This window comes from Ranitomeya imitator, chromosome 6 (assembly GCF_032444005.1).
Source record: "Ranitomeya imitator isolate aRanImi1 chromosome 6, aRanImi1.pri, whole genome shotgun sequence".
NCBI classification, from domain to species: domain Eukaryota; kingdom Metazoa; phylum Chordata; class Amphibia; order Anura; family Dendrobatidae; genus Ranitomeya; species Ranitomeya imitator.
The window spans coordinates 119,109,027-119,126,126 of NC_091287.1; the positions used below are offsets into that span (position 1 = coordinate 119,109,027).

Below are 17,100 nucleotides of genomic sequence, written 5' to 3' on the forward strand. Positions count from 1 at the left end.
TGATCTCAGCATTATCTGACTGGGATTACACAAAGAGACAAATATTTATGCAATTCAAGGGAAAAGAAAGCGGTCACTAGGGAGCGCTGTGAGGGTCACAGTTACAATTGAAAGCAAAAGGTCCACCGCAGCTCCAGCCATTAACCTTCTAGGAGGATACAAAATGCAGTAAATAGTAATAACGGTCCTAGGAGCGCTGGAAAACTTCCACCTGATGAAGACGGTTTAACCGTTGAAACGCGTTGTGGTTCAACACTAAAATCCTTGTTTTGGTCTCATTTCCAGCGCTCCTAGGACCGTTATTACTATTTACTGCAAAATATTTATGCAAGCCTACATCCACAGACGATCTGTGATTAGTCCACCAAAATGTTTGAAAAAACCTCCCTGCAGAGTTCTTCAAAACTTTGTGCAAATACACCTACAAGTGTTGATGCTTTGATGTAGCTTTGAAGGCAAAAAGAGTATTCAGACGAAATATCGACTGAATTTAGATTTCTGTTTTGTTTATTCACTTTCCATGGTTGAAAGTGAGGTCAATTTTTGTTCGATTTACGTTTTGTTGATTTAACTTTGGTGATTTTATGAAAAAATAAAATATAAATTGTCATTAGGACTGGGGTACAGTTCTATATACCATTAAGCAGTATATCATTTTTATGTCTAGCGAAGTAATAGTATATTACATGTGGGGATTCCCTAGCAACCAGGCAACCCCCACATGTACTTATGCTGGCTAACAGATGTAAATCATTCAGCTGCGGCGATGAAAACTAAATCTCCGAGCACTAAAAAATACTCGGAGGACCCCCAAGCGTGCTCGGAAAATCTCGAGTAACGAGTATATTCGCTCATCACTAATTATAACATCTTGATTTTTTTCTATTCCCAGAGACTCCCCTATTATGTCAAACAATGCAGGAAGAAAGATTCAGATTTGAAACCGATTGTTACCCTCAAAAGTTTTATTCACAACTGTAACTCCCTGGTCATTATGGAGATCTGAAACTAAGCCGATTTTTTAGCCACTTTTTTGTATACTACAGGGTGGGCCATTTATATGGATACACCTAAATAAAATGCAACCCTCTTCTCCCACTCTTGACACACTGATAGCAACACCGCAGAAGAAATGCTAGCACAGGCTTCCAGTATCCATTGTTTCGGATGCTGAACATCTTGTATCGTAAGGCAATTGTCTATGCTGTGAAGATACGAGATGTGCAGCATCTGAAGCAATGGATACTGGAAGCCTGTGCTAGCATTTCTTCTGCGTTGTTGCTATCAGTGTGTCAAGAGTGGGAGAAGAGGGTTGCATTGACAATCCAACACAATGGGCAGCACTTTGAACACATTTTATAAGTGGTCATAAACTTGTAAATAACTCATGAAAGAATAAAATTACGTTAAAACCAAGCATACCGTTGGTTTTCTTGTGAAATTCTCAATAAGTTTGTGTCACATGACCCTCTTCCCATTGGAAAAAATAAAGCTAGATCCAAAATGGCTGACTTAAAAATGGCCGATATCAACAACCATTCCCATTCTATTTAGGTGTACCCATATAAATGGCCTACCTTGTAGAAACTTATGAAGACGATATTCTGCGAGAAAACTACCGTATTTATTTGGAGCTATTTTTTAAGGCTATTGTATAATATGATATTGGAAGATGAAGAACGCTTTGTGTTTTATCATCCCAGATGGAAGAATCCCAAAATAGTTTCTTACAAAGTATTTTTCAACTTCTGACTTTTTAAATAATTACAGCCTGTTTCATAGAGCATTTTGCATATATCAGATGATAAACGCTCATCTTTTTATTAAACATACTGTAGGGATTCATGTGCTCTGGTAGGCAATAAGTAGCAGTCACACAGGCACTGAATTATAGGGTCAAAACAATGTGACATTTAAACTGGTTGCACAATACCACAGCCAAACCCATAAACAAATTTCCTAACGTTACCTAAGCTAAATAAATCCTGACTACTAACACATGGCTGAGCAGGTAACAATTAGGTCAAACCAAACAGCTATTGGTCATAGCAACCACCAGCCGTACCGGCCGTTTGGTGCAGATGGCCTGTAAAGTCTCCTCTCTGGCTTCTCTCTCTAGCTCCAATACAGTCCACTGCTAAACTCCTTTCAGATGACTGCCTCAAGTGAACACCTAGCCTGGTCAAATGCAGAGCCAGACAGGCACAAATAATCAGAGCCTGTTGAACAAGGATGTAACCCCAGCCTACCTGTCAAGAATTTAAACTTTTAGAACAAGGAATATGAGGCATTTCATGAAAATGCCGATTTCTAAAATGTTTGCATTATCTCACGCCATAATACTGGAGTAGTACGTTAACAATTGTGTTTGTTTTTTAATCTCCCAATCTGTTATCGATCAGTAATGTATGTTCACTGTATTGAAATACTCACCGGTCGCTGTCTTCCACCATTTCTAGCAGTGCTGCAGTCCTCTCCTGGATCATGTGACCGCAGCTGTTTGACGGCTCTCACAACTGACCTTTACTTCCTTTCTTACTATAAGTCTACGAGAGTTTCATTCCGAAACTGAAATTCTTAAAGGGAACCTGCCACATGAAAAAACTTTATTAATCTTCAGATGTGGGGTTAATCTGAAAGTTAACAGCATTCTGAACCTACCTAGTGCCAGCACTTTGAGCCCTACTGCCGCTAGGAAATTATCTTTATTTCCCCCGGCAGCATTCGGTTATGGGGGTGGCACCGGCGCAGGTTCAGTCTCCACTGTGTATAGAGAGCAGAAGCTGTAACTAAGCCCCCAGCACTGACTGATAGCAGCTCATCATTAGGGCCAGCTGTCAGTGCTGGTGGTGCGGATACAACCACAGCTCTCTATACGGAAAGCAGTGACTGAACTCGCACCGCACCACACCTGTGACTGGATAGTGAACACTGCCGGGGGTAAATCAAGTAAAATTTCCTCCCGGCTGCGGAGCTCAAAGTGCGGGCACTGGGCAGGTTCAGAATGTAATTAACCTGCACACTAAACCCGTATCTGCAGGTTAATAACGTTTTTCAAGAGACAGGTTCCCTTTAAACTGAGAAAGTGATCTCCAGTCCACATAAACTGGAGCAGCACTGGAAACAGCAGAAGACTGGTAAAATGCACACACTGTACATAAATTACTGATAGCTAACAGGAAAAAAACTGTAGTGGTACTTTAACATGTTGTATTCTTAATTGATATAATTTACATACGGTAGTTGGTTACAATTAAGCATTGATGGATTTTAAAACAAAAATGCAAATGTGACTTATTTTCTAAAGTACAACATATAGCTCCACATATCTCATTTCTTGCTAGGTGATGTGATTTGTGTTCCGCTTCAGAAAACTTAATTTCCAAATGTCATTTGCCCTGCATGGTCTCATTTTTGTGATTTCATAAATGACTGTTACTGTCACAATATAGAGGAATGTTTAGCCAACCACAAACTAGCACATTTTGAGCTTGCCTGTTACTCGGGGGCAAACATTGTTTCATTTGATGCTCAATAATAACCATAAAAGCTTCAAGTGTAAAGTTGGTCAGGCCAAGCTGTTCCAAAGTGCAAACAGCACTAATTCTAATTTTCAGCTTCTTTTTATGACACTTTAATCTGGAAGTTATAGCAGCACGGAGGCAATTTGAGATATTTAAATAAGACGGGTGATACATAAAGATTTTGCTAGTTTTTTTTAACGCTTCATACTTGGTCAATGTTAATAATTAGGAAGCAATGTGTATTGCCTAGCAAACCCAAGTATTGCTAGACAGGAAAATGAAATGCTGTATCAATTTGTCATATATACAGTGGGGCAAAAAAGTATTTAGTCAGTCAGCAATAGTGCAAGTTCCACCACTTAAAAAGATGAGAGGCGTCTGTAATTTACATCATAGGTAGACCTCAACCATGGGAGACAAACTGAGAAAAAAAAATCCAGAAAATCACATTGTCTGTTTTTATAACATTATTTTTGCATATTATGGTGGAAAATAAGTATTTGGTCAGAAACAAACAATCAAGATTTCTGGCTCTCACAGACCTGTAACTTCTTCTTTAAGAGTCTCCTCTTTCCTCCACTCATTACCTGTAGTAATGGCACCTGTTTAAACTTGTTATCAGTATAAAAAGACACCTGTGCACACCCTCAAACAGTCTGACTCCAAACTCCACTATGGTGAAGACCAAAGAGCTGTCAAAGGACACCAGAAACAAAATTGTAGCCCTGCACCAGGCTGGGAAGACTGAATCTGCAATAGCCAACCAGCTTGGAGTGAAGAAATCAACAGTGGGAGCAATAATTAGAAAATGGAAGACATACAAGACCACTGATAATCTCCCTCGATCTGGGGCTCCACGCAAAATCCCACCCCGTGGGGTCAGAATGATCACAAGAACGGTGAGCAAAAATCCCAGAACCACGCGGGGGGACCTAGTGAATGAACTGCAGAGAGCTGGGACCAATGTAACAAGGCCTACCATAAGTAACACACTACGCCACCATGGACTCAGATCCTGCAGTGCCAGACGTGTCCCAATGCTTAAGCCAGTACATGTCCGGGCCCATCTGAAGTTTGCTAGAGAGCATTTGGATGATCCAGAGGAGTTTTGGGAGAATGTCCTATGGTCTGATGAAACCAAACTGGAACTGTTTGGTAAAAACACAACTTGTCGTGTTTGGAGGAAAAAGAATACTGAGTTGCATCCATCAAACACCATACCTACTGTAAAGCATGGTGGTGGAAACATCATGCTTTGGGGCTGTTTCTCTGCAAAGGGGCCAGGACGACTGATCCGGGTACATGAAAGAATGAATGGGGCCATGTATCGTGAGATTTTGAGTGCAAACCTCCTTCCATCAGCAAGGGCATTGAAGATGAAACGTGGCTGGGTCTTTCAACATGACAATGATCCAAAGCACACCACCAGGGCAACGAAGGAGTGGCTTCGTAAGAAGCATTTCAAGGTCCTGGAGTGGCCTAGCCAGTCTCCAGATCTCAACCCTATAGAAAACCTTTGGAGGGAGTTGAAAGTCCGTGTTGCCAAGCAAAAAGCCAAAAACATCACTGCTCTAGAGGAGATCTGCATGGAGGAATGGGCCAACATACCAACAACAGTGTGTGGCAACCTTGTGAAGACTTACAGAAAACGTTTGACCTCTGTCATTGCCAACAAAGGATATATTACAAAGTATGGAGATGAAATTTTGTTTCTGACCAAATACTTATTTTCCACCATAATATGCAAATAAAATGTTAAAAAAACAGACAATGTGATTTTCTGGATTTTTTTTTTCTCAGTTTGTCTCCCATAGTTGAGGTCTACCTATGATGTAAATTACAGACGCCTCTCATCTTTTTAAGTGGTGGAACTTGCACTATTACTGACTGACTAAATACTTTTTTGCCCCACTGTACTTTACAAATGTAATTACTTTCAGCTTTCGTCTTTGATCGTAATAATAAATTAATGCAAACTCACATATGCTCTAAATATCAATACTATTGGAATACATTTTGTAAAGAAATATGATTAAAAATATTTTAAGATTTATAATTACTTTTCTGTCCCACAGGATATAGCATTGCATCTTGCTTTACGCAATTCACGGGAAAATAAATGGTTTTCACTTTGGAGTGGATACTCAGTGGTAAGTACATATTTCAATAAGTACTTTTTGGGTAGGGGTGTAACTACAGTTCAGAAGGGGGAAAAGTAGCAGTAGTATTCTGACTCTGGTGCCAGAAGATGCTCAATGGTCATCCTTCCACATAAGAAGACACCTGTATTATAAAATGGCAGAGATGGCAGAGTTTTGCATTGGTATCAAGGAACTTTAAATTACAGCTCTGATTCACGCGAACCTGCACATGAAATATAGAAAAGATACTACATATTAAAATATTCAACACATTGGACCACCGTGTGCAGTGGCATAACTGAAGCATGATAGGCCCCTGTGCACGATTTGGACTCCCCCACTCCCCCATCCGGAATAAAATATTATGCATATACACACCCTCCATCCTGGTATATATGTCCCTTATCCTAGTATATGTCCCTCATACTTGCCCCATCCTGGCATATATTGTGCCTTGCGAAAGTATTCGGCCCCCTGGAACTTTTCAACCTTTTCCCACATATCATGCTTCAAACATAAAGATACCAAATGTAAATTTTTGGTGAAGAATCAACAACAAGTGGAACACAATTGTGAAGTTGAACGAAATTTATTGGTTATTTTAAATTTCACCTTCTCATTTAAAGGATTTTTTGTATTTTCATGACTATGAAAATTGTAAATTCACACGGAAGGCATCAAAACTATGAATTAACACATGTGGAATTATATACTTAACAAAAAAGTGTGAAACAACTGAAAATATGTCTTATATTCTAGGTTCTTCAAAGTAGCCACCTTTTGCTTTGATGACTGCTTTGCACACTCTTGGCATTCTCTTGATGGGCTTCAAGAGGTAGTCACCGGAAAAGGTTTTCACTTCACAGGTGTGCCTGTCAGGTTTAATCAGTGGGATTTCTTGCCTTATAAATGGGGTTGGGACCATCAGTTGTGTTGAGCAGAAGTCTGGTGGATACACAGCTGATAGTCCTACTGAACAGACAGTTAGAATTTGTATTATGGCAAGAAAAAAGCAGCTAAGTAAAGAAAAACGAGTGGCCATCATTACTTTAAGAAATGAAGGTCAGTCAGTCCGAAAAATTGGGAAAACTTTGAAAGTGTCCCCAAGTGCAGTTGCAAATCCATCAAGCACTACAAAGAAACTGGCTCACATGAGGACCGCCCCAGGAAAGGAAGACCAAGAGTCACCTCTGCTTCTGAGGATAACTTTATCCGAATCACCAGCCTCAGAAATCGCAGGTTAACAGCAGCTCAGATTAGAGACCAGGTCTATGCCACACAGAGTTCTAGCAGCAGACACATCTCTGCAACTGTTGATGGGTTATCATCAGGATTTAGCCCAGAAGCTGACATTCAGCATGTCAGGGCAAATTGCAGAAGTCTTCAAAAGTAAAGATCAACACTGTAATTATTGAGTCATAAACTTGATATATTTGTGAAAAGTTGAAAAACTTGTGAAATGCTTATAATTGTATTTTGGCAACCATGGAAACATCTTACTAAAAGGTCTGAAAACAAAACACAAAACTTACGGTAATAAAAACAAAAAATTGTGTTGGTACCAAAACTATGGTGTCAGTCACAAAATTATTCACCTGGACAATGCATTATTCCAAAGCACATTATACCCTGTGATCTTAAAGTGTTAATATATGTGCATTTTTTCCAAATTATATAAATGGAAGAAAAAATAAAGAGTTTATAAAAAAAAATGAGAAAAGTTAATCAAAATACATTAAAATATATGCATAGAACAAGGGTCATTTTACATTTATTTTGCCATAAAATACTAAAATGCAATAATACTTCCAAAAGCAACAGAATTTCCTTGGAAATTTTTTTTTTTTCTTACTTTGGTTTCTTAATAACTTTCTATCATTCGCTGTGACAGTGGGATCATTTCCAGATGTTAATGGAGACGAGAGAGAAGAAATATACAGCTCTATCTACCATGGACATATGAGAGCCTGGACTGTGCCAGGCAAAATTACATCTCACCGGGGAGCCGTAAAGATACATTGCGATGCATATCTAAACCTAAAGGGGTGGAATCAAGTAAGTGGAGAGAAAACAAAAACTAGCATGATAAAGATGAGAGCAAAAAGGTCCCGAGAATAAAGATAGACCAATATCTAGTGCAGCAAAATTACCCTCACTAAACTTACGTGCTGAAATTTACACTTACCAGAAATAATGTAATTTCCAATTAGTGTGCAATATTTAGAGACTTGCCAGGAGTCACAAAAGACACAGCAATGAATTGTGCCTAAATTTTATGACTCTTCAAAGCTTTTACGCCAGAATTCTAACGTTAAAGCTTTGATGCATTGGGCACCAAATGTTAAAATCCATATAGTATATTTTGTATTGCACTATTCCTGGTAACTATCTCTACTCCAGAGAGAAGAACGCTATATTTCTAGCGCAAACTTCAAGTAGCTAACCTGTAGGTTAATATCCAACCCACTTGACACCCTTGAAACATTACTAGGAATAATCGGCCAAACCAGAACTTCTAGACGGTTGGCAGGCATGAAGTGGGGGATGGCAAGGCTCATATTTATATAAAGCAAACCAAGGAAGGAAAAAAGTAAGCCTGGATATCAGCCAAGCCAGAGACACCCATCTGTAGACTGCTGTTTCAGAGTTCTTGCTCCTCATCAGCACAGCGCACGGTATTTTTTGTCTAGGTGTGGCGCTGTACTAGCCTTGCAAAGTCTAGTCTTTGGTGACTGAACAGAATTAATAGAACAATCTCCAATGTTTTGTTTTTTTTCTTACTGACAGAAATGAAAATGACGCAACTTTCAGAGTGACTGCACGGACCTTCTTTTCTTCAGAAATCTTAGCTGGAGCAAAATTATGAGTGCAGCAACGATTATTTCATGTGAGAAAACAGGGTTATGCAGCATTAGATCTTTCACTATGGTTGTCTGAATACGCTCATATGAGCATACCTGACAAATTAGATTTACGTGGATCCCCGACTATGCGTGCTGTAGGTACCTTCGCTGAATTACAAGGAGCAATGACACTATTCTAGTGAGATACAATAAACCATACCTGAGACCACCGGTGAGATCACAGTGCCCTGGAAGGTCATATAATGTATGCGAACAAAAGGGCAGCACTGGCAAAAGCCCTGAATGAAATATATAATATACGAGACATCATCCAAGGGTTTCATTATATAGCCTACTCCTTATTCATTTTTACAGCTGAATAGATCCTAAGAGCATGAGAATATCTCGCATTTTATAGTATGGCGTATTTCATTGTCTCACCTCTGAGTTTATAGACTTCTCCACTGGCAGAAGATAGAACTATCATGTAGGGGGCCTCATCGCTCATTGAAATCACGGACCCAGCAAGAGACAAAAATCCTCGTGGCTTCTGAGTTTTGCTTGCCTCAGTGACAAAATATTGCAGAATTCCAGAGTCAAAGTCCAATATAAAGTATCTGTAAAACCAGAATATTAGAAAGAACATTATTCTATATCAGTAATATATTAGTAATGCTGAAACATGTGAAAGCACATTATATTATGACTGTAGAATCCCAAAGAGACCCTTCAGTCAAAATTGAAAATTTGTCTATGCATGATAAAATAGTATTGGGCTGATTCATCAATGCTTTTATGCCACAAAAGTGGTGTAAATACTTTAAAGAGTCACAACATTTTTGCACATAGCAGAATTGCGCAAAAAAATTGTGACTTTTGGTGCATTTGTGCCGCTTTGGATCAGATCTGTCAAAATGGCAAAGGTGTGGAGGAGCCTGGATAGGACAGGCAGTAGCCACACCTGCCTGGCCAAGTCATCAAATCTGCCGGCATTTTCTACTCCAGAAATGCTACTCCAGTTAATGACCAAAGTAGCATTTCTAATAGTAAAATATGGTAGGCACACAACATTCAATAAAAGATGGGTGCTCAATGGTAGATAATATCATAGATGTAGAGAGAGAACAAAGCACTCCAATTCTAATTTCTTAAATTATAGTTACATAGTTACGTAGGTTGAATTAAGACCTAGGTCCATCAAGTTCCACCTTTCTGCACCATATGTACATTTAGTCACTAATCTAGCTATTATCCGCAATGGTATGTGTATCAAGGAAATCGTCAAGCCCTTTTGGTCCTTGGAAGGAACAAGTCATGTGCCAGTGTTCTGTACTGGCCACACATTTATACATGGAAATGAGATCCCCTCTGAGGCATCTTTTTTCTAAGCTAAACAAGGCCAACTTTTCCAACCTCTTCTCCTATGAGAGGCCTTCCATCCCTTGTAGTAATCTACTTGCCCGTTGTTGAACTGATTCTAACTTCTGAATATCCTTTTTAAAATGTGGCGCCCAAAACTGGATCCCATATTCTAGATGTATCCTCACCAATGATTTATAAAGGGACAATCATACGTTGGGATCGCGTGATTTTCTCTCTCTTTTTATACATCCTAAAATCTTGTTTGCTTTTGAAGCTGCTGCTTGACATTGAGTACTGCTGCTCAGCTGACTTGTAACCAGATTACCCAAGTCCTTCTCTTGATCTGCAGTCCCGAGTATACTCCCATTTAATGTATAAGCACGCAGCAATAGGATTACTTTGTACTTTATGTATTATTTTATTCTGATATACATATGTACATAAATATTTTAAGACTGTGATTAAGATCATGTGACAAACATTGGCCCATAATTCTACTAATATGAAATAAATATCTGGTTCTCGCTCCACCTCTCTAGAGTAGCATTTCTGGCACAGAGCATGGAGGTGCATGACACTTATTAAGACTTTGAATTTATTAAGTGGCATGTGCTTCTTGATGAATTTGGTGCCGTGTACTCTGTCAAGACTGGCACAGTACGAGCCAGTCTTAATGAAACGGCCCCTTGAATCCTAAACATGCCTGGTGCCCTCCATGAATATTGATGAAAAAGGGGTATCAGTGTAGCAGTGGTAGGGGCTAAACGTTTCATGTATTTGTTGTTTATGTATGTTATAAAAGGATGATACCCACTGGGGCTGCAGTTAGCTTAGACAAGGCTAACTGTAATGGTCGGCCAAGTATGCGAGGGGGAATTGACAGTTAGTGTTAAGGACACGAAGTGAGTAAGGCCGGTTTCACATTTGCGTCTGTGCGTGCAGTGTTTGAGCCGCATACATCCGCATGCATCATGCGTACATATATTTAACATGGTGTATGCATTGACATGCTTTTGCATGCGTTCACATGCTTTTGCATACGCATGCGTCTTCACAGTGTTCAGCAAACGCAACATGTTGCATTTTTGGAGGGGTCAAAAATCCATCAAATATGCTGTGTTAAAAAAAAAAGCATCACTGTCTATGGGAACGTATGCGTGCGCATGTCTATGCGTGCAATGCGCTTGCGTACTTCGGACTGCCATGTCCAGGAACTGACTGAGACATGCCCATTGAGACACGCCCTCCTGGAAATATTGAACGCATGCGCATAAACGCAAATGCAGGCAAAAAACTCATACAAACACATGCACACGCAGCTTTTTTTGCTGTCATGCGTAAGCTGATGCGGATAAAAAAACGCAGCATAAACATGCGTTTTGGCATGCGTTTGCATATGCAGATGATACGCTGCGCACATATACGTAAATGTGAACTTAGCTTTAGTCAGTGTTTGTGGACAGCAGTGTGTTAAGAATCAGACCTAAGTCAGAGGCTGATAGGGATAGCGTGGGCCTAATACTCGAGGCAGTGGATTGGTTAAATACCCTTCTGTGTGATTCTGGTTAACAGCCTGGGGCACATTCAACCTGTGAAGCTACAAGGAAAGATGGACACAGAATACATGGGGCAGGAGGTATTGCAATCCGAATATACTGCTAGTGGTGGAGATGATTCTCTAGAGCTAGAGAAGCCAGTGAGAGTGACACTCTACCTATAACCAGGGCTGAAGTTGCATCCAGTACCTGTGGGAAAGATGACAACCCATTGGGCCTGATCCCTTATATCTGCCTGTAAATACTGCTATTCACGCAGTAAAGTTTGGTTGTTTTTATGAACCTCCTGTCTCCTGGATTAATTGCTGCCCTACCTATATCGAGAACCAGGGCTGAAGTTGCATCCAGTACCTGTGGGAAAGATGACAACCCATTGGGCCTGATCCTCTATATCTGCCTGTAAATACTGCTATTCACGCAGTAAAAGTTTGGTTGTTTTTATGAACCTCCTGTCTCCTGGATTAATTGCTGCCCTGGTTCCAGAAGGATTCCTGGAGTCAGAAAAAGAGGCCTGCAGCCCTAAGATAAATGTGATGCCCCTCACATACTGCAGTACACCAGGACTGGGACACGAGTTGTCTGTAGGACGCCAAAGCTCGTGGGAACAAAGCTCGTTACCTCGCTTGGGCATCTTACATCAGACTGCACAGTAAGTGGTGGAAACTCTGATGAGGGTATCAGGTATGTTGTCTAGACATTTGTCAATTTGGACTGGAGAGGTTGTCCCACAATCCAAATGTATTATATCAATAGGGTAAAGTGATAAAAGTCTGGAAGATAAGGGTGAGAGGTCACTGTTACCCGCAATGGTCATGAGAATGGGTTTCTGACTCCCAGTTGCAAAAGTCATGCATGTGCTCAACTATCATTATCAATCTATGGGCGCAGCCAGATGGCCATATAACAAGGATGACAATCGCATCGCAATGCTCGGACAGGTGGGCGGCGCTCCTGACTCAAGCGCGACAATAAGAATGCTGTAGGTAAGCCCCTGATGGCAGTGGGATTAGCTCAACTTCCATTTTGGGGGCGACAGTTTCCCTTTAATATGTGTTTGCTGACATCTACTAGTCATTATATTAGGTTTTGTATGTTACTTGCAGCTATAAGATCATAATGAATTTCTTCCCTTCAGTCTTCCCATATCGTTAGCTTGTCTTCTTGTTTATTAGAAATGTACAGGGCTGGAGAGAAGATTTTCCATTGACTTATCATGTAACTAGCTTTTTCCAGCCAGCTAACGCTCGGCACGCTCAATGCTATCTAATTAACACTGCTGGTGATTAAAGTAAAGTAAATAATGACAACATTCAATAGCGCTTATGCAGGTAGTAAATTAACTTAAAATGAAGTTAATAACAGTGTGGGGACTGAGCCTCGTGTGGTAATGTGTGAGGACGGAGCCTCATGTGTTAATGTGTGAGGACGGAGCCTCGTATGGTAATGTGTGAGGACGGAGCCTCGTGTGGTAATGTGCGGGGACGGAGCCTTGTGTGGTAATGTGCGAGGACGGAGCCTCGTGTGGTAATGTGTGTGGACGGAGCCTCATGTGGTAATGTGTGGGGACGGAGCCTCGTGTGGTAATGTGTGTGGACGCCTGACGGAGCCTCGTGTGGTAATGTGTGTGGACGGAGCCTCGTGTGGTAATGTGCGAGGACGGAGCCTCGTGTGGTAATGTGTGTGGACAGAGCCTCATGTGGTAATGTGTGGGGATGGAGCCTCGTGTGGTAATTTGTGGGGACGGAGCTTCGTGCGGTAATGTGGGGGGACGGAGCATCATGTGGTAATGTGTGGGGACGGAGCCTCGTGTGGTAATGTGTGTGGACGCTTGACGGAGCCTCGTGTGGTAATGTGTGTGGACGGAGCCTCGTGTGGTAATGTGTGGGGACGGAGCCTCGTGTGGTAATGTGGGGGGGTGGGATTATGTGTGGTAATGTGGTGGGGGGCGGGATTATGTGTGGTAATTTGGTGGGTGGCGGGATTATCTGTGGTAATGTGGTGGGGGGGCGGGATTATGTGTGGTGATGACATCTACTAGTCATTATATTAGGTTTTGTATGTTACTTACAGCTATAAGATCATAATGACTTTCTTCCTTTCAGTCTTCCCATATCGTTAGCTTGTCTTCTGCATTGCCTTCTTGTTTATTAGAAATGCACAGGGCTGGAGAGAAGATTTTCCTTTGACTGTTATCATGTAACTAGCTTTTTCCAGCCAGCTAACGCTCGGCACGCTCATTGCTATCTAATTAACACTGCTGGTGATTAAAGTAAAGTAAATAATGACAACATTCAATAGCGCTTATGCAGGTAGTAAATTAACTTAAAATGAAGTTAATAACAGTGTGGGGACAGAGCCTCGTGTGGTAATGTATGAGGACAGAGCTTTGTGTGGTAATGTGTGAGGACGGAGCCTCATGTGTTAATGTGTGAGGACAGAGCCTCGTGTGTTAATGTGTGAGGACGGAGCCTCGCGTGGTAATGTGTGAGGACGGAGCCTCGCGTGGTAATGTGTGGGGACGGAGCCTCGCGTGGTAATGTGTGGGGACGGAGCCTCGCGTGGTAATGTGTGGGGACGGAGCCTCGCGTGGTAATGTGTGGGGGCGGAGCCTCGCGTGGTAATGTGTGGGGACGGAGCCTCGCGTGGTAAAGTGGGGGGGTGGGATTGTGTGGTGGGGGGTGGGATTATGTGTGGTAATGTGGTGGGGGGACGCTATTATGTGTGGTAATTTGGTGGGGGGCGGGATTATCTGTGGTAATGTGGTGGGGGGCGGGATTATGTGTGGTGATGTGGTGGGGGCTGGGTGTTGTGAATTCTGTTGTCGAACTCCCTCCTGTGGTCGTGAATGGTACTTCGGAGAGTTCTGTCTATGGGCTCCCTCTGGGGGCTATGAGTGAAGCTGCTGCTTCTGAGGTTCCTTACACAGGTGACGTGGTTTATCCTTTGGTTGGCTGCTCTATTTAACTCCTCTCAGATCGTTACTCCATGCCAGCTGTCAATGTTTTTGCATTGGTTCAGTTCGCTCCTGGATCTCTCTGGTGACCTGCCTTCTCCTGCAGAAGCTAAGTTCCTGATAGTCATTATTTGTTCACTGTTTTCTTGTCCAGCTGGTTATCATGATTTTGTCTTGCTAGCTGGAAGCTCTGGGATGCAGAGTGGCCCTCCGCACCGTGAGTCGGTGCGGAGGTCTTTTTGTACACTCTGCGTGGTCTTTTGTAGGTTTTTGTGCTGATCGCAAAGTTACCTTTCCTATCCTCTGTCTATTTAGTAAGTCTGGCCTCCCTGTGCTGAAACCTGTTTCATTTCTGCATTTGTGACTTTCATCTTTACTCACAGTCAATATATGTGGGGGGCTGCCTTTTCCTTTGGGGAATTTCTCTGAGGCAAGGTAGGCTTTATTTTCATTCTCTAGGGCTAGCTAGCTCTTAGGCTGTGACGAGTCGCCTAGGGAGCGTCAGGAGCGCTCCACGGCTATTTCTAGTGTGTGTGATAGGATTAGGGATTGCGTTCAGCAGAGCTCCCACATCCCAGAGCTCGTCCTGTATGAGGTTTAACTATCAGGTCATTCCGGGTGCTCCTAACCACCAGGTCATAACAGTACAGCTGGCCCAAAGTATTAATGCATCTCAATAGAGGGATAAGAGAACTTCTGAGACCATTTTTTTTCTTTGCACTGTGTTTTGTCTTTCTTTTCCCCTAGACCTTTGGGTGGTTCAGGACACAGGTGTAGAGATGGACATTCAAGGTCTGTCCTCTTGTGTGGATCATCTCACTGCAAGGGTACAAAACATTCAAGATTTTGTGGTTCAGAATCCTATGTTAGAGCCTAAAATTCCTATTCCTGACTTATTTTCTGGGGATAGATCTAGGTTCTTGAATTTCAAAAATAATTGTAAACTGTTTCTAGCTTTGAAACCCCGCTCTTCTGGTGACCCCGTTCAACAGGTAAAAATCATTATTTCTTTGTTGCGTGGTGACCCTCAAGACTGGGCATTTTCCCTTGCGCCAGGAGATCCGGCATTGCGTGATGCTGATGTGTTTTTTCTGGCGCTTAGATTGCTTTATGATGAACCAAATTCAGTGGATCAGGCAGAGAAAATCTTGCTGGCTTTGTGTCAGGGTCAGGATGAAGCGGAGGTGTACTGTCAGAAGTTTAGAAAGTGGTCTGTGCTTACTCAGTGGAATGAATGTGCCCTGGCGGCAATTTTCAGAAAGGGTCTTTCTGAAGCCCTTAAGGATGTCATGGTGGGATTTCCCACGCCTGCTGGTCTGAATGAGTCTATGTCTTTGGCCATTCAGATCGATCGGCGCATGCGTGAGCGCAAAGCTGTGCACCATCTGGCGGTATTCTCTGAGAATAGGCCTGAGCCTATGCAGTGTGATAGGGACTTTGACCAGAGCTGAACGGCAAGAACACAGACGTCGGAATGGGCTGTGTTTTTACTGTGGTGAATCCACTCATGCTATCTCCGATTGTCCTAAACGCACTAAGCGGTTCGCTAGGTCTGCCACCATTGGTACGGTATAGTCTAAATTTCTTTTGTCCGTTACTCTGATTTGCTCTCTGTCGTCCTATTCTGTAATGGCATTTGTGGATTTAGGCGCTGCCCTGAATTTGATGGACTTGGAGTTTGCCGGGGCGCTGTGGTTTTTTCTTGGAGCCCTTGCAGTATCCTATTCCATTGAGAGGAATTGATGCTACGCCTTTGGCCAAGAATAAGCCTCAGTACTGGACTCAATTGACCATGTGCATGGCTCCTGCACATCAGGAGGATATTCGCTTTTTGGTGTTGCATAATCTGCATGATGTGGTCGTTTTGGGGTTGCCTGTTGTGGATTCTGTTTTTGGGCTCCCTCTGGTGGTTACAGATGGTACTGGGTGACTTGTGTTTTCTGCGGTCTCTGGTGTCCACCTGCTCTATCAGGATATGGGAGTTTCCTATTTAACCTGGCTTTCTTGTCATTTCCTCGCCGGCTATCAATGTAATCAGTGTGTCTTGTTACCTCTGCTTCCCGCTTCTGTAATCTTCAGGACAAGCTAAGTTTTTGATTTTCCTGTTCCACGTTTTGCTTAATTTTTGTCTTAGTCCAGCTTGCAGATATGTGATTCCTTTTTGCTGGTTGCTCTAGTGGGCTGATATTACTCCTCATGTTCCATGAGTTGGCACATGAGTTCAAGTAATTTCAGGATGGTTTTTTTGTAGGGTTTTTCGCTGACCGCGCAGTTCACTTTTGTATCCTCTGCTATCTAGCTTTAGCGGGCCTCATTTTGCTGAATCTGTTTTCATCACTACGTATGTGCTTTCCTCTCATTTCACCGTCATTACATGTGGGGGGCTGCTATTTCTGTGGGGTGTTTCTCTGGAGGCAAGAGAGGTCTGTGTTTCTTCTAATAGGGGAAGTTAGTCCTTCGGCTGGCGCGAGACGTCTAGGAATCATCGTAGGCACGTTCCCCGGCTACAGCTAGTTGTGTGTTAGGTTCAGGATCGCGGTCAGCTCAGTTTCCATCACCCTAGAGCTTGTTTTGTTTTTTGTGCTTGTCCTTTTGTGATCCCCTGCCATTGGGATCATGACAGTATAGCCGGCCAAAAAGTGGTCGTATTGGCTGAAGTAGGAGGAAAAGTAGTCTGAGGAAGCTTTTTTTTTTTTTTCCCCTCAGAGTTTGCTGCCTAGC

At 42.3% G+C, this 17,100-nt stretch overlaps 1 protein-coding gene across 1 annotated transcript in view; it reads right to left on the bottom strand.

Moving 5' to 3' along the window:
• Window positions 1-17,100, bottom strand: part of OSBPL10 (oxysterol binding protein like 10) — a 577,114-nt gene that overhangs the window by 388,001 nt on the left and 172,013 nt on the right. The window contains exon 2 of the mRNA XM_069730025.1: window positions 8,950-9,125. Coding sequence (XP_069586126.1) covers window positions 8,950-9,125 — 176 coding nt within the window. The remainder of the gene's footprint in view (window positions 1-8,949; window positions 9,126-17,100) is intronic.